The 22,353-nt window shown below is 41.1% G+C and overlaps 1 protein-coding gene across 1 annotated transcript in view; it reads right to left on the reverse strand.

Annotated features, from left to right (window-relative positions):
- Nucleotides 1-6,511: 6,511 nt before the first annotated feature.
- The window catches only part of Sh2d4b (SH2 domain containing 4B), an 85,663-nt gene continuing 69,821 nt past the window's right edge, over nucleotides 6,512-22,353 (reverse strand). Inside the window, exons 9-10 of the mRNA XM_055597830.1 lie at nucleotides 11,538-11,758; nucleotides 6,512-6,604 (exon numbers count right to left, since the gene is read on the reverse strand). Of these exons, the coding sequence (XP_055453805.1) occupies nucleotides 6,512-6,604; nucleotides 11,538-11,758 (314 nt within the window). The remainder of the gene's footprint in view (nucleotides 6,605-11,537; nucleotides 11,759-22,353) is intronic.

The following is a 22,353-nucleotide window of genomic DNA, read 5'->3' on the forward strand; positions in this document are numbered from 1 at the left end:
ATATCTAAAAATGCATGAAGATGTGGAAATGAGAGGCATGCCAGTGTGTGGACATAGAAAGGGGCTGTCTTATACATCAATGGTGAAAAGGAAGAATGATAAGAACAAACCAAGTCATGGCAGGATGGGGTTAAGGGTTTCACCAATACCCAAATGTTACAAATTGCTGCTACTATAAAGATTTGCAAAATTGTCCAAGACCCGTGGCTCATGGCTCAGAATCAGAACAACATGTGTCCCTCTAGGAGAGACTGACTGTGCAAATGTTTAGTGTATATGATTAGAATAAAAAACATGAATGCTAGCAAATCCATCTCAGCACCACCACCACCTGTTTTTCTCTCTCTCTCTTTCTCTCTCTCTCTCTCTCTCTCTCTGTGTATGTGTGTGTGTGTCTGTCTGTCTGTCTATTTGTCTGTCTCTCACACACAAACACACACACACACACACACACACACACACTCATACCACTAGATCTTTGATTATGCCAGTTGTTCCCTTTCACTGGAGACTTCATTCATTCTTTTCTTGACATTCAATTCATATTTTATCTACAGCCCCTAAGAAATCACTCTTCCTTCAAATCCTCCTGTTTTTCCATACCCCTTTGGGCAAAGGAAAAAAAAAAGGAGGTGTTGGATAAACAGAATGTCTCTGGGAAGTGGGTAAAGGGCCCATTATAGGAGGAATCACGAGGTCATGGAGAGGGAAAATTGGGAAAGCATGCTAACCAAGACCGGGGAGCTGAGACTAACGCGTACTCAGCATTATGTGACCTGAATCTGCACACTCTAGAGCTATTAGAATAATCATAACAGGACAAAAATTCTAGCACTGAAAAAGAGAGGTGGACAAAAGGTCCCACCCCTAACCAAAATGCTATTCACAACTGATACAGATTATCAAATGGAAATCAGTTTTCTCTTATGAAGTTCCACTGTGTACATCAATCAGGCTCTGGGCAGGTCTCATGCCCAGAAGTAGTTAGCTAATACAAAACAGATCCAATGGTTTTTGTTTTTTTGTTTTTGTTTTTTTTTTTTTTTTTTAGTGCTTTTTGTTTTGTTTTATCTTGTCTTGTCTTGTCTTGCCTTGCCTTGCTTGTCTTGTTGATACATGTGTGTTAATATGCACTTCTGATATCTTTGATGTACTTTTAAAGAAAGAGAGAAGCAAGGGAGAGAGAGCATGAACTTGGATGGTCAGGGAGGTGGGGATGATCTTTAAGAAGTTGAGAAAGGGGTAGTAATATGATCAAAATAAACTGTATGAAAAAAAAAGTTAATAGCTGGGTGTGCTTCTTGTGATCCCAGTGCTTGGGAAACCAGAGGCAGCTGGATCTATGTGAGTTCAAGGTGTCCAAATCCAGTCCAGGAGAGCCAAGGCTACATGGAGAAACCTGTCTTGAAAAAAAAATGTTAAGGATATTATAATTGTCAAAAGATCCATACCTATGTTCAAATTAGTGTTATTTACAGTAACCAAATGACCAAATGACAGCAGCACAAATGACCATCAAATGGGTAAATAAAATAAGCTGTACATATCGTATAGGATGTTGAATACCTAAATTGGGCATTCTGACTCATCTACAACATGAATGGCACTTAAAGGTGTGATCCTAAGTGAAATAAGGCACTCAGGAAAACACAAACACTGCATGATTCCACTCACAGGCACAATCTTGTAAAGACAAGAAGCAGAAGGCAGGTCCCAAGGGCTGTGGGAAGGTGAGAGGGAAGACCATTGTTTAATATCTGCAGTTTCACACTATTTCAGAGTGAATACAGTTCTAGAATAGTGCTAACCATCCCAATATGAATGCACTTAAAGCCACTGAAATGGTGTAAATTACAGGTCTGTGGATACAGCTCTGTAAGAGAAAGTGCTTGCTTACAAGGATAAGGATCTGATTTAAAATTCCTAGCACCCACCTAAAAAGTCAGGCATGGCTCCATGTGCCCATAACCCCAACACTGAGAGTTAAACAGGCAAATCCTGAGAGCTCAATGGACAGCCATCCTAACCAAAATGGCAATCTTTTCTTTCAGTGAGTGACCTTGAATCAAGGCAATAGGGCAGACAGCCATAGAGGAAGACACCCAATGTCCTGCTCTGGCCTCTGCATACACATGGGAATGAGGGGTCGGGGGAAGGGGTAAGTGGTAAATATTAAAAACATTTTACCTCAATTATTTAAAAAGTCATGTGGTGTTCTTGTTGGCGAGTCTGAGGTCCTGTAGAAAATACCAGTATGGATGAGCTGGTTAGCATAGGCTCTGGTTCCTGCTGCATGCCAGGGTATCACACAGGCCTTACAAGATATGATTTTGGTTTCAGCACTCATCTTCCCCCTCTTGGCTTGTTAACAAAGCTGCTTTTGACACTCATCTGTTTGCTTGCTTGTTGTTTGTCCTGCTGGCATAAAGCAGTAACTCGGGGTTTCTAACCCAGGGCAGCAGACACTCCCAACCAGGGATTTTCCATTATAGAGGTCCTCTAAAGATTAAAGTAAGTCTTTAAAAATCTGTATATCCTGTTGTCACTAGTCAATAATAATAACTCTACAGTGACTGTTCCAAGTACCCTAAAATACACATACACAGGTGACATTTTCTGACCCCCAGGACCTCACAGGCTGGAGGACAAAACACAGTTACCTATGTCCTATGACTAAATAAAGTGTTTACGCAAGTGTGTTACTACTTACAGTTGATTAGAATCCTCAGACAAAAAAGACGAGTCCCCTTTGTGAATACTAGAAATGAGCTATAATCCAACATTAAGATGGAGAGATTATTACAAATTTAAGGTGTTTACTTGAGTTACTCTGAAGCATAAACAGTGGGGTTAGAATCCTTTCTGAGTGCTGTGGTTTGGAAGTGTCTCCCATAGGTCTATGTATTATGACCTTGGTCCCTTGCCTACATACTACTGGAAGGAGCCAGACCCTTTGAGAGACAGAGCCTAGAGGGAGAAAGTTAGGTGTGCCTTTGAGGAGGTTACTGAGATCCTGGCCACTCTTGTCTCTCCGTTTCCTGACTGCCATGAGTTAAACAAACCTCCTCTACCACATTTTTCCCACCATTCCCTATAGTGCCACCCCAGGCCCAAAGCAACAGGTGACCATGATCTCAAAGTCCCCCAAGCCCCAATTCATCACCACCACATATGTTTCTAAAGACCTACTTTCTCCCTAGCCCCCCCTTTAGCACACAAATGCTTAAATATCCCCTAAGAATACCTGCCGCACAGGAATCTCCAAGAATCTGTACCCCAATTTGCCCTTTAATTTGCTGAAATTTATCTTCCATTAAGATGCATATTGTTTTTTACAGCTTCTCTTTCTAGTTATAGATTGTAAATTTTCCTTCTGCTGAGTCTTGGAGCTGACTGACTGTTTTTCATTATATTTGTAAGGCTCAGGGGAAAAAAAGAAGGCCATTCCTTTATTTGAGAATTCTGACATTTATTAGCATAATAAAACTCTCAAGATGAAATTGCAGTTTTCCAGACAGTAATTTCATTTGCAGGACAACTTACAAGGAATTTATTTGAAAGCCAGGTAAAACCTAAAATGTATGAGACATACAGAAAGTGCAGGCCCCAAATAAAAATGAAATAAATGTGCAAGGGATGGAAAACTCAGCTGTTATTTCTCACATATTAATTAGCAGGAGACATGAACCACAGTCCAGGATGTCAGGTTTTCAACCCATCCTGGATTCCTTTCAAAGCTTCTGTTGAAACTTTCTTCCAGTGTGTGGGAAATCATCTTGTGGAATCTCCTGACAGAACACTGCTTGGCAGGAAGCTGCTGCTTTGTGGTTGTGGATAGCAAGGTCTTTCATTTGGACAGATATTTTCTGTTTGTCATTTAAGTGGTCAGCTAGAAGAAACTAATGATGATCACATAAAAAAAATCCTATTCCTAATTATACAGAGGTGTTATGAGATTCAGAGGCCTGACCAACTTCACATAGCTGGTACATAACAAAATCAGAAAAAAAAAGTGGGTCTTCTGAGTCCTGGTAAAAATAATGCAACTAGGATAAAACTTGGCTATGGTTTGAGAGTATCATAGGGTTCAGAAAGCAGGGTCCCTCCATCATCACCTTATTTCACTCATGTAGCGATACAGGCTGACTGGAGAGAAGCTATGGAACTGACACTTAAAACTGTTATTATTTAACACATTGGGGCCAGCTGTGATACCACATACCTGTCATCCCAGCACTCAGAAGATTAACACAAGAAGACCATGGATTCAGGACTAGACTTGAGCTACATAATGATTTCCAAGCCAGCTTTAGCTATATGGGAAGACCCAGACTCAAGGTTAAAAAAAAAAAAAGGCAGAATACATATTTCTATGGTAGGCATTTACCTTGAGTTTCCAAAAGGTAAAAGATAGCTACTTGTCTCAAGAGTGACATCCCAGAAGAGCTTCCCAAAGAGGAAAGAGACAGAGTAAGAGCAACAACAGGGCTATTGATGGACCTGGCTACCCCATCTTGCATGACTGTCTTCTCAGAAGCTGCATCAAGAGCTGGCCTTAAGAACAGTCCTTTTAGGAGGATAAAGGAAGAAGTGATTGTCCAACCTGAGCATCCCATTCACCCACGGTTCACTGTAACAACTGGGGGGTAAATAAATGGTAGCCATTTTTCCACTAAAAGGGGGAAGAGGGACAAAAAAGGAAGCCAAGCATAGTGGTACTCATGTATGCTACATGTAAGTCTTGTTTAGACTTCAACAGAAGAAACTGACTATAAAAGATGGCTCCTTGTAATAGCCCTTACTGAAGAGCTATAGATAGTTGGTAGTTGCTGGGAAAGACAGAGTCACTCATTTTTTTTTGAAGATGTGACCCCTAGTATATTTCTATGGTAGAGTAAAAGGTCACACCCATGCACAGATGGGCAGCACTAATTTTGCCTAGTGATGTTTTTTATTATATATATATATACATGTATATATATATATATATACATGTATATATATATATATATATACACACACACATATATATATACATATATATATATACACATGATACTGAGAGTATACTGGTATGGATATGGAGGATTTGATATGGGAGAAAGAGAACAATAACTATTATCATTTTTTATTGTATAGATATATGAAATTCTCAATAATAAAGAAAACACTGTTTAAAGGACAATAAGTAAATAAATAAATACCCTCCAAATAACCATGTGTGGCAAAGCACCATTGGCATATAAAAACACGAGGCTGAAAAACATGGTGAAAAAGTAAAAGCAGAGTTAGTCACACTAAACTTGCTGTAATAATAACCATGGGGGTGAGCAATGGCACAAGTAGCCAAGGATGCAAAAAACAGAAGAGCCAAGAGCTTGAGTAGAGAATAAAGATGTCTTATTCTCCTATGATACAACTCTCAAGGCAAATAGTACAATTTCCTAATGTTTCCAGAGTTCATTCATCCTTTTATATGTACCCAGTGTTGCAAGGATTAGAATGTCAGAAAATTTCAGGGTGTGGATTGGAACTGAAGCCTTCCAGATTTCAGAACCTGTAATCTTGCTGTCATATCTGCTATCTCCTTGTCTGTGGCCATAAGGGAACAACATGATTATGCTAAAATTGAGATCATACTTGAGAGCTTCTGAGTTACTGGGAGGTTAGTCTCATTAATATGAACAACATGCTCAGATTAAGGAGACAGAAGAATTAAAATGACAACAGAGCTAAGCCTTTAAGTAGAGAGCACACAGAGAGTATTCCAGATAGTAAAGGCCTCATCAAGTATCTAAACTCCATCCTTGGATTTATAATCCATCCCAGACCTGTGACCATGAACATGGAATAATTACCTTAGTAGTGCAAAACCAGAGCCAAGATGTGAGGTAAGATGGAAGAGAGAGGTAGAAGTAGTTAAAGAAACACGACAACACAAAGCCAATCACCCATTCTGAAAGCCGAGCTTAGAAAGCTTAAGCAATGCCCATGATGGTACCAACAACCCATGAACACTAAGAAAGATGCAACATCTTTGTCTTCCATGGAAGTAAGTAACAAGCCTGCATCTGTTATCTCTGTGACTTTATGAAATGGTATAAAAATAATTTGCTAGAAACCATTGCACATTGGTGTTGGGAGTTTTTCAGAAGGGCATTCACTCGACAAATATTTACTGAGTGTTGGACCTATGTTAAATGTAAGGTTCGGCACTGGAATTGCTTTGGGTTACTAAAATGTGATCCATTCTCTCTAGGAGTTCAGCCTAGCACAGCTATGATAGACAGGCCTCCAGGAGTGTTGTTATTTGGGGTTTCTGTCTTGAGAATGGAATCAGTCTCACAAATGCAGTCACATTTCGTAGGTCACATTCTGGAGACTCACTAATATAATTGTTCATCTAAATAAATGGTGGTCTTCCAGAAGACCATGAGGTTTGAATTGGGACATTCTTAAGCTCAGTTCAAAATCAGAATATTCGAAGGAGTTTAAAGAGGAGAAAAACAAATCATTCAAACAACAGGTGATAGTCTGGTGGGCTATCCCTCTGTCCACAGGGTTCCTGCAGCAACTCTCCACCTGAAACCGTGATGATTTCCTCCTAAAGGGAAAAAGAAGAAAGGAAATTAAGATCCAGAAGAGACATAAACATTCATGGGGAGTCAGGTAGAGAATGGATGGAGACAGAAAAATTAAAGCCATGCGTCTACCTCCCCCTCACTCAACTTTCTAAAAATAAAAGAGGAAACCTTTTAAGAAGATATGCAAGAAAAAAGAGGAGGAAGAAGAGCAGGAGAAAGTGTAAGAGGAGGAAGAGGAGGAAGGGAAGAAAAAGAAATGCATCTTTATAGTATGAGAAAATAAGAAGGAAGACCACCAGCAAGTGAAAATGTGAAAGAATTGTTGAAAAACAAACATATGGTCTGAGAAGAAGTGCAGGCTGGGATAGGTGAGAAACACGACTCCAAATAAAAGTTTGCCACTGTTTTTGGTGAAGCTGAGGATACCGAAACCACAGACATTGCCATACCCCTCAAAGAGCTACTCGTTGTTGGCTCCAAGCCTACAACAGAAAGCACTGCATCTGAAAAACAAAAATTGCCTACTCATGAATAAACTTGAGATTGAAAGTTGGAAGACTGTCTCACTATTGAAGCTTTTAAGGAGCACCTCAACTGTAACAGAAAGATGCAAAACTCAATAGTTCAACAGATTTCTAAGAAAATACAAAACTTATAGAGAAAACAAAGGGAAGCTTTAAGAGATCTACACTATGTCAACAGGATAAGTCATCCATAAAAGAAGAGTAGACTGGTTACAAGAAAAAAAAAAATGAGCATGCTATTGAGAAACGTGACTGTTTAAATTAAAAATATTTTCAGCAGAATAGATAAAACTAAAGAGCAATTTGGTAGATACAGAAATTGTAACATCAACAAAAAGACACCTAAAAATAGAAAATGGACCATGAATAAGAAAAGACAATTTACAGGTGACTAACCGGAAGTAGCCATTAAGCATATTAAAAGACATCTCAGCAACAGTGGCCATGAGAGAAATGCAAGCTAGACAATAGTGAGCTATAATGTCTGCCCATCTGATGGGAGAAACAGCCTCATATAGTTCTGGCAAAAACATGAATTGGTGCCGTGCTTATGAAAGGCAATCTGGCAGGTCTTCTGTAATTAAAATGTGCACACTTTTCTTTCCAGCAACTTTAGTTCAAGGAATCAATCCTGGAAAATGCTGCATATGTATCCATAGTGACAAAGTCACTGAAACACTGTTCCCGATCATGAAACTGGAAGGTGGAAAGATGGGAACAAGAGGGGAATGAGTAATTAATCTGTACTCTACACCCATATGAGGGAATCCATGGAGCATTACAACTCCTGGTAAATATACTAATGTGGAAAGATCTGCCAGGCATATTTTCGAGACACGTTCTTATGCATTGCAGGCTGCCCTTAAGCTCACTATGTAGCTGAAACTGACACTGAACATTTTATCCTTATTTCTCCCCCTTCTTGAGTGTTGAGATTATAGACTTACTTATCTACATTTGCAGCCTGTTTATGCAGTGCTGAGGTTCAGATACAGGGCTTTGTGTTAGGCATACAGTAATACCTGATATTTATTCCCAACCCCTCCTAACCACATTTTAATAACAAACAGCTCCTACTGATGATGTTGAAATGACAGGCATAATTTTTATCACTCTAAACAGTGATATGTCATTGAAATATCCCAGGGATGTCACTGAATCCACTTACTGAAGAGAAAACTGAGCCACAAAAGCCTGAGTTGTAGCCCAAAGCCATGCATAATAAAGAAGCTGGGATTTAAACCTGACATTCTGATATCAAGGACCATGTCTTTAAACATTTACAGTTTACTAACTATGGGGTTTGAGAGTTAAATTATTGAACTATATGTTGTGAAAAATCACAAAATTATATATTTTCTTATGTGCATAAGTTTTGGTATTACTGCCTAGTAAATAACACATGACACGTTGGTAAAGCAAGTTAGAAGATGCAATCAGGAGTTTGAAATGAATGAGGCTGACATAATTAATGTAATCATAAATTAATGATGTCATTAAATTTAATTTATCAAAACTGACCACCAGACCTCCAGGTGGGCATAGGTGACATCTCTGTGTGGAGATTGAAGTGAAAATGTTGATCTCCAAAATTTAAATTTGGAATGAATAAAGGCCTTTAGAGATATCTGGACTGGACTCTCTGTGTAGAACCTGCCCTAGGAGCTGGGCATTGACTCTTTGATTGAAACACTGGGGAAAACAAGGAGCCACAGCTGCTGAAGTAGTTTATTTTGAACAAGAGTAACAAACATTGGGGCTCAGTGAGAAGCACAAACTGGAGAGGAAGGCCTCTGGGAGCCTAACTCCTGACTGCAGCTGGTACCAGCCATTGGAACTTAGCCAAGTGCCTTAGCCTCCCTGGTCTTGGTTTCCTGGTCTCTGAAAAAGGTTAATATGTCTCCATAACAGAGAGGTCACCATGATTATGAGGGCTGGTATGCTTGACCCAGAACAGTGCTACCAGAATCCACACACTTCCTTCCTTCTGCCTTTCTCTGACTATGAGAAGGCCCTTTCCAACACAAGTAAAACTGTACCCTGACCCAGTCTAGATCCACAGCAGTACTCTTGGCCCAGGTATCTGAATGAACAATTTTCTTTTCTCTTTCTCCTCTCTCTTTTTTTCTCTCTCTGCTTTTGGTGTAGTCTTATTTTTGTTGGAGGTGTTGTTGTTTGCTGCTGTTGTTTTGCTTATAGCCACATAACCTAAGCTGTCCTTGAACTGGTGATTCTCCTGCCTCAGTATCCACAGTTTGGGATTACAGGTTTTTCCCAACATGCCTGGCTAAGCAGGCAATTTTCTGTGAGCTTTATTCATAAGCCAATGAGGAAATACCTCTCAAGACTTCTGTGGGTGGATAAAACAAAGAAAGCAATATATAACTGAAGAGAACATTTAGCAGCAAAATCCCAGTGCAAGCAGTTCTGTGACACCTTCTACACCTGTGAAACTCAATTAGATATTGGACCAGAAGTTCCCATAACTTTATTTCAGAATCCCTCAGGTCTTCCTGAGGTACAGTTGCTGAGGTACAACTGTTCTTACAGTTATGACAGCTGCCAACAACTGCATTAACACAATAGCTGCTTCTCACTATGATATGTGTGAGACATTGGCAAGACAGTCTCTTTCCTGAGGTGATTCAATGGCAGGACAAATGACAATAGTGGGCACAGGATTACAGGTACAGTGTCCAGTATGTATCCACTATGGATACAATATAGTTGGAAGTCCACAAGATTTCAAATAAGCACTGTGTGTATATTCATCTGCTCAATGTTATGGATTGAATGTGCTCCCCAAAAGCATGTGTTCCAAGCATAACTGCAACTTAATATTTTTAAGGGATAGGACCCAGAAGAGGCAATCAGGTCCTAAGAGTTCTGCTCCAGAAGTGGATCAAAGCCATTGTCTCGGGGCTGGGATCCTTGTTATAGCGTAAATTTGGCCCCTGTGTCTGTGTGTGTGCATGCATGTGTTTGTATGTGTGTGTGTATGAAAGAGAGGTAGAGAGAGATGTGTGCATGTACATGTGTATACACAAGTGAGGTTGCCTGTGCACATAGGAAAGTGTGGAGGCCAGAGGTCACTTTCCAACTTGATTTTTGAGGCAGAGTCTCTCCTCTGAACCTGGAGCTTGCCATTTTGGCTACACCGACTGGCCAATGAGCTCTCAGGATCTGCCTGTCTCTACCACCTCACCCTCAACCCAGCAATGGAGTGCAAGTTATGCTGGCATCACTGGCTTCCATATTGGTGTTGGGAATCTGAGATCAGGTCTCGTTCTCATATAGCACACAGTTGACCCACTGAGCCATCTCCATAGACCTGGGTGTGTCCCCTGCTGCATTTGTCCATTCTCTTCCTCTCTCTACCTCTTACCCTCCTTCGTTCTTCCACATGTTTCCAGGAGATGATGAATTAAAAAAAAAATTCTCCATGACAGTCCCTCCATTTTGGACTTCTCAGACTCCAAAGGGGTGAAAAAATGGGTTTCTTTTCCTTATAAATTTTCTGATGTATTGTGCTCTATTGTAATGGCAACAAAAGCAGTAGGACTAAGTGACATGGCCAAAGTCATCCATGTCCCAAGTAAAAAAGCAAATTTAGACAATAACAGCCATGACTCTATTGTGGAGGTAAGTTGCTATAGCCACATGACTGCTTGTTGCATTCCAGCTAGCTTCAATGCTGCCAGAGTCCTGGGTAGGAGGTTTTTTTTTCCCCCCCAATGGTTATTTATTTATTTATTTATTTATTTATTTATTTATTTATTTATGTTCATAACAGCTTTATTCATAATAGCCAGAATCTGGAGACAACCCAGATGTCCCTCAACTGAAGAATGGATACAAAAATTCTGGAACATTTACACAATGGAATGCTACTAAGCAATTAAAAACTAGGAAATCATGAAATTTGCAGGCAAATGGATGGAACTAGAAAAGAATTTCCATAAGTCTTATGTTTACTGTCATAATACTGTTGATTCATATGTCCAATTGCCCTGTTGTGTCATGAAATTTATATTTCTTTACAGTCTTCCTCTACTCCTGGCTCTCACAGTCTTCTGAGATAATCTTTTTTTTTTTTTTGAAGTGTTCCTGAAATTAAGACAAAGGCTCTGACAGGGCACCAGCTCTCATCTCCTGTGCTAACAACAGGCAGCGCTAAGGTACTCAGGGGAGAGAGGCCTGGGATTAGGATTACAGGTACACCAGGCAGGTCAAGGCATGGGGCAGAGGGAAGAACATGGGCCCCAGAGCCTGCCCTAGATGACCGTTGGCCTCTTCTACCCCAATGCACCATATCTCTGAGATCCTACAGCCTTAGCTTGGAGCCTGCACCTGCTGCACTTGCTCCAGGCTCTCCTCAGCCAGAGTTTCTACCAATTCCATGCCCTACTAACACTTCAACGAGGGATACCTTGTGGAAATCAATGAGGTCTGTGAGGGTGGCATGGCGATTAGGGTCCACTCCCAGAAAGCTGTAGAAGTCCCCAGAAGCATCCACAAGAAAGTGCTTGAATCCTTTCTGCAGGCGGTAGGACAGGGTGTAACCCCAAATCTTCTCACTGACCCGGACCAGAAATGCTCCCTCTGTCATATTCTCCAGAAGGTCTTCTGCACTCTCTCGACTAATAATTCCTAATTTAAAAGAAGAAAGGAAAGGAAAATAGTTAAAAGGCATTGATAGGTTCTATACCTTATATTCCACTGCCAAGTCATTCCCCACTCCTTTCTCTTTGGCTCAATTCATAGGCCAACCCTGCTGTCTAGGGTGTGGGAAGAGAGGAGAAAGCCTTTGGTGGGGGTTGGATGATCCCTTCCTGTTGCTGCAAAAGTACATTGACCCAGAACAACCAGTCATGAGCCTGGGGACAACATTTCTAAAAGGACCAGAGTAGAGCATGCTCTTCTCCAAATTAAACCAGACTAATTTGGATTAATTAGGTAAGCAAAGAATTACTAATGAACTGGAATTATAGCATCTATTGATTACAAATACTAGAGAGCCTTTAAGCCCAGAGTTAATGACTAGACAGAATGATGGAGGACCACACCACATTGACCTGGTACAATAGGTGAAACCTGAATAGCACTTTCCTTTAAAGCAGGAAGATGTAACCCATGTGGCATTGAAATACAAAATTTTCATCAACAAAACTCACTCTAAAACAATGCACAATCATAATGTTTTGAATATGTTTACAATCTTACATGCAGCCCCTGCATACGATTTAAGCTTTTTCTGAGTGCCTATGCACACTGAGCACAAGTTCCTTGATGGGTAAAATGACGGAACTCCATTTCACACAAAGACCAGGACCTCCTAATGTGCTTCAACCTATGTCCAGTGGCACCACCACAGTGTAGAAGTCAGGTCTTGCCTTGGAATTACCTATACATTGGCAACAAATCCTAGAAATGCTTAAAAGCTGTCTTCATCCAGGTGACTAGGAAAAGCCAAGTATTTGGTGGGTCAAACTCTGGAGAGCAGGGAAGTAGGGAGAAGGGAGGGAGCCAGAAGAGGCATATACATTCTTCAACACCTGTCCCCACCAAGAGATCTTCTGCCAGAACCTTAACTTCTCCAGTGCTCTTTGATATTTATGTGATAATAACCCAAATCTATTTCACAGGTGCATTATGGTTTTCAAGCCCAGTAAAAGGTTTCACATGTTTTTGGTTGGTTGGTTGGTTGGTTGGTTGGTTGGTTGGTTGGTTGGTTGGTTGGTTGGTTGGTTGATTTTGATCCTGATGATAGTTGTTGGGTGTTGGGGCCATCTCATTTTCTGCTGTTTGGGGAGAGCAAATTAATTATAGCACATCAACTCTGTGTAGCTACTTGTCTACTTGACAAGGCACACACCCTTTATGTTCCCTGTGCCTAGGCAGGGTACATACATATGTACACACACTGCCACACACCCCTTTTAAAGACAGTCAGTATGCTTGAAGGCTACTGCTCACATCATGTTTCAGGACTAATGGCAACCAAGATGGCTAGCTCTCCCAGTCCAGGAGATAAAAGAGGAGAAGGAAGACTGCCTAGCCACAGAACTAAAGAAAGTATATTGTCCTATGTCAGAGTTGGTCCGAAGAGTGACCCTATATAAGAGGCACAGAAAAATTGATTGTGATTGTTAGTTTTAATTGTCAGCTTGATACAATGTAAAATCACCTGAGAGACTACCTACTTCCAACTTGCCTCTGTGCATATCTATGCAGGACTGTCTTGAATGTCTTAACTTCATAGTAGGAGACCCAGCAGAAAAATAGGCAGCACCATTCCCTGGTTTGGAATCCTGGACTGTATAAAAGTTGAAAAACCTAGGTGAACACTAAGCATGCACACTTTCACCTTTTTCCTGCTCTTCACTGAAGTTGTGACGTACAAGTTCCTGGCCCTGATTCAACTCACAGTGGCAGACTATTATCTAAAACTGTAAGCCAAATAAATCATTTATCCTCTAAATTGCTACTTGACCAGGCATTCTGTTCCAGCAAGAGAAATTATTTTAAAACAAGGCTGTGCACTTGTGAGGGGCTTCCTACTCTAGGAACTACATCATTACTACATTTTTGAGTCCTAACAATGGCATCCAGTTCTCTCATCATGAATCTCCTATAAATGCTTCAATATTGGGGCATGAAGAGCAAAGGTTGTATTAAGGGTCATGAGAAACTTATGTCAGGACCATAATTGGGTGCTAGCTGGATATACTATGACCTCCCTATTACATCTAGTATTTATACCATCTTATTATCACCATATTGTAATGAAGAGTACTGAGGTTCAGGACTTCCCAAGGGCATGGAGGTGTTGAAGGTAGAGCCCAGACTTTATCTTGGGTCTTCAGACCTCCAAGTGCAAGTTTGTTGTTGTTGTTGTTTTGTTTTGATTTGTTTTTGGCTCTATACCATGTTCGCACTTAAAGGACAGAAAATGCTAGAAAGAAACAATAAAAAGGAGGTTGAGTCAGGCTGTATTAAGCATTGGAGAGGGACAAAAAGTAGAACTTGATAACTTGGTAGATTATGAGTAAACATCAAGGAAAATAATAGTAAGGTTTTAATGGGAGAGCATTGGATAAAAAAAGTAAAGAGGTTCATTCCTGTGAAGGAAGTGGAAAGAACCTCAGGAGATTCAGAGACATGGAAAACAGAAGAACTTATAACTGTATACCATAATCCCAGACTGAGGGCAAGAAGAGGAGAAGGTTAGGGAGGATAAAGATAGTACTTAAAACTCAGTACTTCTCAACTGAGTGGTTGAAAATTATCAAAGACATAGAGTGAACCTGTACAAAGACACTTAATATTCCTTTGTCAACCAGGGAGAGAGGGAAGATCACCAGTAAAGACCAAACAGTTAGAGTAACTACTTAGTTTTGTTAGTAAAATCCATAGAAAATTAAAATAATATGCTGAATGTGCTAAGAGCAAAACAACTATATTTAATAAAACAGTCTTTCAAGGAGATAGGCACAAAAAGTTATCCTCAGAAAATTGTAAACTTAAGGGAGTTGATTAATAAAGAATATACTTCATGAAAAAAGAAAACATATCCTGGGCAGAGAATGTGAGGATTCGTAAGGAATGGTGAGTATATGCTGTGGGTCAGACTAAAAACAAACAAAAAAACTAACTTGACAGCATAATAAAAACAGACAGGGAGGTGATTTTTTTTTGTTTTCTTTTGTTTTGTTTTCTTTTTAATTTTTGTTTTATTTTTATTAATTACAGTTTATTCACTTTGTATCCCAGCTGTAGGCCCATGCCCCATTCCCTTCCAATCCCACCCTTCCTCCCTCTTCTTTTCCTATCCCCCTCCCCCAGTCCAAATGATGGGGGGGGGGTCCTCCTCCCCTTCCATCTGACCCTAGTCTACCAGGTCTCATCAGGACTGGTTTCTTTGTCTGCCTTTTCAGGAAGGCTGCTTCCCCCTCAGGTGGAGGTGATCAAAGAGCCAGCCCACGAGTTCATGTCAGAGACGGTCCCTGTTCCTATTACTGAAGAACCCTCTTGGACACTGAGCTGCCATGGGCTATACCTGTGCAGGGGTTCTAGGTTACCTCCTTGCATGGTCCTTGTTTGGAGTATCAGTCTCACAAAAGACCTAGATTTTTTGGTTCTGTTGCTCTCCTTGTGAGCTCCTATCCCTTCCAGGTCTTTCTATCTCCCTCTTCTTTCATAAGATTCTCTGTACTCTACCCAAATTTTGGCTATGAATCTCAGCATATATTTTGATACCCTTCTGGGTAGAGTCTTTCAGAGGCCCTCTGTGATAGGCTCCTGTTCTGTTCCCTGTTTTCTCCCTCTTTTGATGTCTATCCCATTTGCCTTTCTGAATGCAGATTGAGCATCTTACCCAGGGTCCTCCTTCTTGATTAGCTTCCTTAGGTGTGCAGATTTTAGTATGATTATCCTATATTATATGTCTAATATCCACTTATAAGTGAGTATATACTATGTGTGTCTTTCTGCTTCTGGGATACCTCACTCAGGATGATCATTTCTAGCTCCCATCATTTGCCTGCAAATTTCATGACTTCTTTGTTTTTAATTGCTGAGTAGTGTTCCATTGTGAAAATGTACCAAGAACAAGATGCTATCACAAGACCTTCATGACACAGAGCCTACACAGAAGGACAGAAACAAAAACCAACAGATGGATCTGAGGAGAGTCAGGAAGAATTAAATATAAAGAAGAAGGCAGATTAAATGAAACTAGAAGGCTACATGTGAACGCAAGAAGTCAAGGTGAGACTACACAGGACCACCTTCAACCAGTAAGAATAGAATCAAAATTCAGCAGAGTGAATAAATTGTAATAAATAATACTAATTAATAAAAAATGAAAAAAAAACTCAGCAAGATACAGACATAGGTAAAGGAGAGAATATAGGTCCACACTCATCAGAGCAAAGGGGCAGAGTCTAGCTGAGGCAGTTTCACTAAGAATGCTCCCCAGAGGCTCATAGATTTGAATGCTTGGTCATGAATGAGGGGCACTATTAGGAGGTAAGGCCTTACTGGAGAAAGTGTGTCCTTGGGGTGGGCTTTGAAGTCTCATATGCTCAATCCAGGCCCAGTGTTTCTCTCTTCTTGCTGACTGCAGATCTGGATGTAGATCTCTCAATTACTCTCCAGGACCACATCTGCCTGCATGTAGCCATGCTTCTTGCCATGATGACAATGGACTAAACCTTTGAACTGTAAGCCATCCCTAATTAAATGTTTTCCCTTATTAGCGTTGCCTTGGTCATGGTGTCTGTCTCTTCACAACAACAGAACATTGCCTAAGACACTAGCTGTCTCAGAAAGCCAGCTACTCTGCCCGTAAACACTACATATGTAGACTAGAGGAAGTTCTGTGGAGTCGGAAATACCTCCCCTGGAAAAGATCAAGAAAATAAATTTCACACAAAAAGTTGGTCACAGAGAAGCAACCAGGTCAGATCACATATAACATTACCATGAGGGGAAAAGTGTAACCACAGCTCTTCCCTGTGGGTGACACATGTATAGTTCACAGTCAGCCCTTTCTATACCTGCAGGTTCTACAATAGTAGAAGACAAGATGGGGGCATCTACTCTGTACTGAATACGTGCAGACATTTCCTCTTCTCATTATTTCCGAAACCGTATAGCCTAACATCTCTGTAGACAGCACACACATCATATATGTCACTATAAGTCATCTAGAAATAATATATGTGGGAGGGGGGGATGTGTAAGCTAATATGCACATACTGTGCACTTATAAGATGGATTTTAAAAACTGGAGTTTGATGTCAGTGATTGTCTTCTTTTCATTCCGTTGCTGCCCCAGGGCGAACAAGGACACAGTAAGAAACACAGATACACCAGGCCTTATCAGCCTGAGCACAACTAACATTTTAGACTGAAGTTTACCAGAATCTCTGGCCTCTTCCTCTCCAATACCAAAAGGACCTCCCAGTTGTTACCACCAAAAATGTCTCACATTGAGGTACAATCAGCTGCTGAGAACCCCCACCATGGGCACAAATTAGCATGCATCTCTGACTGCCTGTTAATAACTGAACAATAACAACAAAAACTGAGATCATACTACTGTAGTACATCATACAATTTATAGCAAATGTATGGTTTCAGCAGTACTTTATATTGAAAGATATATTCATATCTTCACAAATCTAAGATCTATGAGAATAATGACTTTTCAGGTTTTTTTTTTTCTTCTACTCTATCCTCATGTCCCAGAATGTGTTTGGAACTTGGGCCATCATAAGTAACACAGAATAAATGACTAGCTGGAACTGCAATCCTATGACTAGCATCTATGAGACAGTGGCATTTTACCGTGAAGCATTAGTGTGCTGAATCCTCACAATAATCTTTTGAGGCAGATACTTTATCCCTACCCCCCATTTTTCAGAGTAAACAATGAGGCAGAAGAGACTGAGTTCCTCACCAAGGTCTCTCAACTAGTGAACAGCAGAGGCAGGATAGAGGAACAGTCTATCTGTCAGTCTATTTCCCCAGCACAAACACCATACAGCCCAGAACCTCCTATGCAGGAAACTGGAGGACTGTGAAAGGAAAGTATAGATTAGCAAAATAAATTCCTACCCCAAGAAGACTCAACCAGGAAGTGCAGAGAAGCTTCTCAGCAGGCTGGGTTCAGGGCGAGCCAGGCCCAGAGCTCCAGGTACAGACAGAGAGCAAGTCTAACTAGTCTTGAAGAAGCAATGCCTAAGGGTGTGATGTGGAGTGGAGAGAGCAACTAGGATCTGCAAGGAAGAACTTGTATCCAGGTTTGAAGTCTTTCCAGTTCAGAAGACTCATCACCGGGGACTGGGAGATTAAGTTCAGTGACCCCGGTGTATCTGAGGGAAGTGATTCCACAATCCGCATCCTTTATATAACATGGATCGGTATTTTGACATAACTTATGAAAACCTTCTGCATTGGGCACTTTAAATCATCTATAGACAGCTCATACTCTCTAATTCAATGACATATTAGGCAACAATGACAGAAAATAAGTCCGTATATAGATGAAATCTTTGTAGATTTAACTACATTTTCCATCCTCAGTTGAATGCATGAATACAGAACTCACAGACATAGAGGGCATAAAGGACATATTAAGTGAAACACACCAGGGATCATGGAGGCTGTGACCATATGAGAGGTGGGGTGCTGTTGCTACAAAATGGAGCACAAACCCAGCTGGTCTTGTCCTCCTTTATACACTTCAAATGTCACAGCTATAGTGACACACTGAAGCAAACAGCCTCTGTGCCTACCTGGACTTTTAATGAGAATGAAGGAAGAGGCATGCACCTGAATCTCCCTGCAGGTGTCCAGAGTTCCTAGCAGCCCAATAACTACAGTGTACTCTGCTGGGTATCATCAGAAAATAATAGGGCGACTACCAGGAGATAAGCCCTTCCTTGGAGTTGCCCACGGTTATTGGCTACTGAAGAATGACAACACAGAAGCAGGAATGTATGCTGAGTTAGAAAACAAGCCAGGCTAACTCCACCCTCCCACCAGCAACACCTTACTGTACTAAAGCTGGCGTTTGCAGTCAGCAACCTGGCAATGGGGGGCAGCAGCACCCAGCTTCCACTTGTTTCATCATAAGTACAGACCTTAAATAGACACATAACTGACACCCCCTAACTCTTGCCCTATATCCCACTAGGATGCTCTCAAACACCCTAAGCATCATGTTCTTTATCAAAATATTTACTCAGCAAAAGGAGGGCACTTCATAGTCCCAAAATTTGCCATGCTCTAATAGATCCATAAATCTACCAGCTAACACAGCCTCAAACCTGACCCAGGGCTCTGTCTCTTCAACCCCTATTCCATCCCTGGAAATCATTAGCTGGGAACTGAAGAAACCCAAGTAACCAAATGAGCTCCTTTTATTCCTGTCAGTGCTTCACTCTGAGAAAGAAAGAAGCACAGGCGGGCTGGCTGCCCAGGTTCCCTTTTTATGAGCCTCAATTTATCTGACATGCATATTTCTTAAAGCTTTGCCTCTCTTTGCCTCACCGGCTGACAACTCCCCCATTACTGCTTAGCTATCCCTCATTCTTTTTTTGTGACTTTCCTTTCTTATTGCCATACTTTGCAGACAATATCATTAAGAAGGCTGGAGTTATTAAGCTCTTCCTTCTCAACAGTTTCTCAAAGCATCTGAAAGCCACAGAGATTGTGATGACAAATGCCTTCATTTTTTTTTATACTTCTAAATGAACTTGAACCATGGCTAACTGCTGAGACAAGGGTTTCAGTGGACAGGATTCCTAGCTCCAAGTATACTTATGTACAAGAAAGATTATTGTCCATTACTTTATATTTATTCATAGCTGATGTGCCAGGTTCTAAAGACACTTGTGCAGGTCCGTATTCTGACTCTACAAAAAGTACCTTAGTCAACACAGAGACAGGCAAGGTTTACTGATGGTCATGCAGACCTACTGTAGGCTTCTGGAGGCGGAGCTGGCTAGTGATATTAATAATGGCACAGGGGGTGTGGCTGGAGAGATGGTTCAGGGGTTAAAAGCACTGACTGTTCTTCCAGAGGACCTGAGTTCAATTCCCAGCACCCACTTGACAGCTCACAACTGTCTGTAACTCCAGCATCCAACACCCTCACACAGACATAGAGACAAAACATTGATTAAAAATAAATTAAAAAAAGAAGAAAAATGGCATCAGAATTGGATCAGGCTCATCTCCTGGGGAGGAATCCCCACCTATAATCCCATTTTAGGTCACACTCCTAATAGCCTCCCAAGGTTTGTCCACATCCTAAGCACAAGACCCAGTGAACAGCCTTTATCAGATGGACCTGTGGAAACAATGAACATCCAAATTTTGTACATGACAGAGTCACAGACACCACCTAGCAAAATGATTTCTGAAGCTGGCTGTGTATTCTGTGTAACACTTAACCTCAACTAGACTTATTCATTTATGGCATGATTACTTGTGTAATATCAGTCTTGTAACCCACCCAACTGCTTCATTAGAGCAGAGACCAGGCAGTTTTCTTCTGTAGAGATCTACCTCGCCTGTTTAGTCTTACCTACAATCTTCTGTCAAAGAAACTGGGACCTTCCTTTGCTTTCTGTCTATGCCATTTCAACAGAGGTGGACTCTGTTTACATCTGCTCTGGATAGTCTTAAGGCAGCCCAATCAGGCAGCTCATCAATAAGGCCAAAGAGATTGGCTTACATGTGATCATACGACCAAATTAGAGCCAACCAAGCAAACAGAAACAATACTGGGGGCTGTTGAGTAAAAGGAGATCCCCTCTGCTGCTGCATTTGAACTTGGGAGAACGTAGGTATGGCATCTTAAACAATGACTACTTCAGAATAAAAGCAATGCTAAGTGGAAAGGGGTCAGTGGCTGAAACATGCATGCTTCTTAGGTCAGCTAAAGCCTGAAACTGGACCTAGCTTTTGAGTTTAGGGGATGCTTTCAGTTATGTGAGCTGAATTTCCTTTTGATTCTGTTGCTGTACATTTTTATATCACCTGCAACTGAACATAAATTTCATAAGGATGGGGGGGGGCTAAGCCCTTTTGTTTCTTACTTAAGTTGTAGCATGAGTAATCAACTAGCTGCTTATTTATTTATTTGCTCAAAGATAGACTTATCTGGCACAGACTTTGAGAGACTCAAAGTACAAGATTGAGCAGCTTCATCAACTACACATCTGATGAAAGCCTTTGGCTGGAAAACAAAATGGTAGACGAACAGAAATCAAATTTGTACGTGCAGAAGATGGCACACGACAGGTCAGGAAGACCAGGTGGGAGACAGTCTTGCTCTGTTCTATAACAAAGCACTCTCTGGGAACTGACCAGGGTTCCCTGAGTGCTACACAGCTCCCTCCTGAGGGCTGTGCACCCAATCCCCTCTGTTCTAGGTTCTTTGCCTGATAAGTATGAGCACAATGGAGACCAGGGGCCCCCCTTGCACTATACTGTGCAGCTACTACACTTTGTTACAACCTGGACGAAGCCCTCTGTTTCTGACCTTTTACAAGCACTTATTGTTATGAGCCTGCTATTTTTTAAATTTATTCTTTGATGATGAAATTTGATCAAACCCAGCCCCAACTCCTCCTCCAATTCCTCTCATATCCCCAGCACTTTCCCTCCCAAATTCATGCACTTTTTAAAAATTTATTTAAATGCCTTAACACAGGGAGCCAACCTCCTAATGTCCCCATTCAGGTAATTCAACAACCCCCAAAACTAGTAAGTTTCTGGTTTACTGTATTTATTGCCTAAGAACTTCCAGGACTGAATAAAAACTCAGACAGCACACTTCAGTTCTAAAAAAAAAAATTAACCTCAGGAGAAGTGACATGCCCCAGGCAAAAATGAGGCATGGCAACTAAGGGAGCCCCACAGCCCAGAACAACTGAGTGTCCCCTGAAGACACGATCATCTCTTTCACCTCAAGATGTCCAGGATCTACAAGAAATGAATCCCCATCAATGCGCTCCCTGAGGTGATTTCAGAGTCTCAGTTTCCTCACTGGTGATATGTTGACATGGCTGACCTGCAATATGGTGAGAAGCTTCTGAAATTCTGAAGCCAGATCACTGAGTGTGAATCCCATCATGCCCATTTACTAGCATGGTAGGCTGAGGCAACTGGTTTCAATTCTTTGGGCCTCCATTTCTTCATATATACAATAGCATGGCTAGTGCATGGTGATGTTACCAAGATAGACTAAGTGAGCATATACGGAGTCTAAAACATGTCTAGAATACTGTGTGCTCCATACACAAAATATTATCTACTCCATATAGTTAGGAGAAGAGTAAATGAAAAATTCGATAGCCAATGTGCACCTGATATAGGGCCAAAACAAAGTAAATATTCAAAAACATATTGAAACATAAAAAGCCATCATACACTCAGTGGCTGTCTCTTTGATCTCCTCCCCCTGGGAGATGGGGGCAGCCTTACCAGGCCACAGAGGAAGACAATGCAGCCAGTCCTGATGAGACCTGATAGGTAAGGGTTAGATGGAAGGGGAGGAGGTTCTCCACTATCAGTGGACTGGGGGAGGAGCATAGGGAAAGAAGAGGGAGAGAGGGTAGGATTGGGAGGGTACAAGGGAGGGGCTACAGCTGGGATGCAAAGTGAATAAATTGGAATAAAATAGATAGATAGATAGATAGATAGATAGATAGATAGATAGATAGATA

Source organism: Psammomys obesus, unplaced genomic scaffold (genome assembly GCF_907164565.1).
Source record: "Psammomys obesus unplaced genomic scaffold, mPsaObe1.curated_primary_1811, whole genome shotgun sequence".
NCBI lineage: Eukaryota > Metazoa > Chordata > Mammalia > Rodentia > Muridae > Psammomys > Psammomys obesus.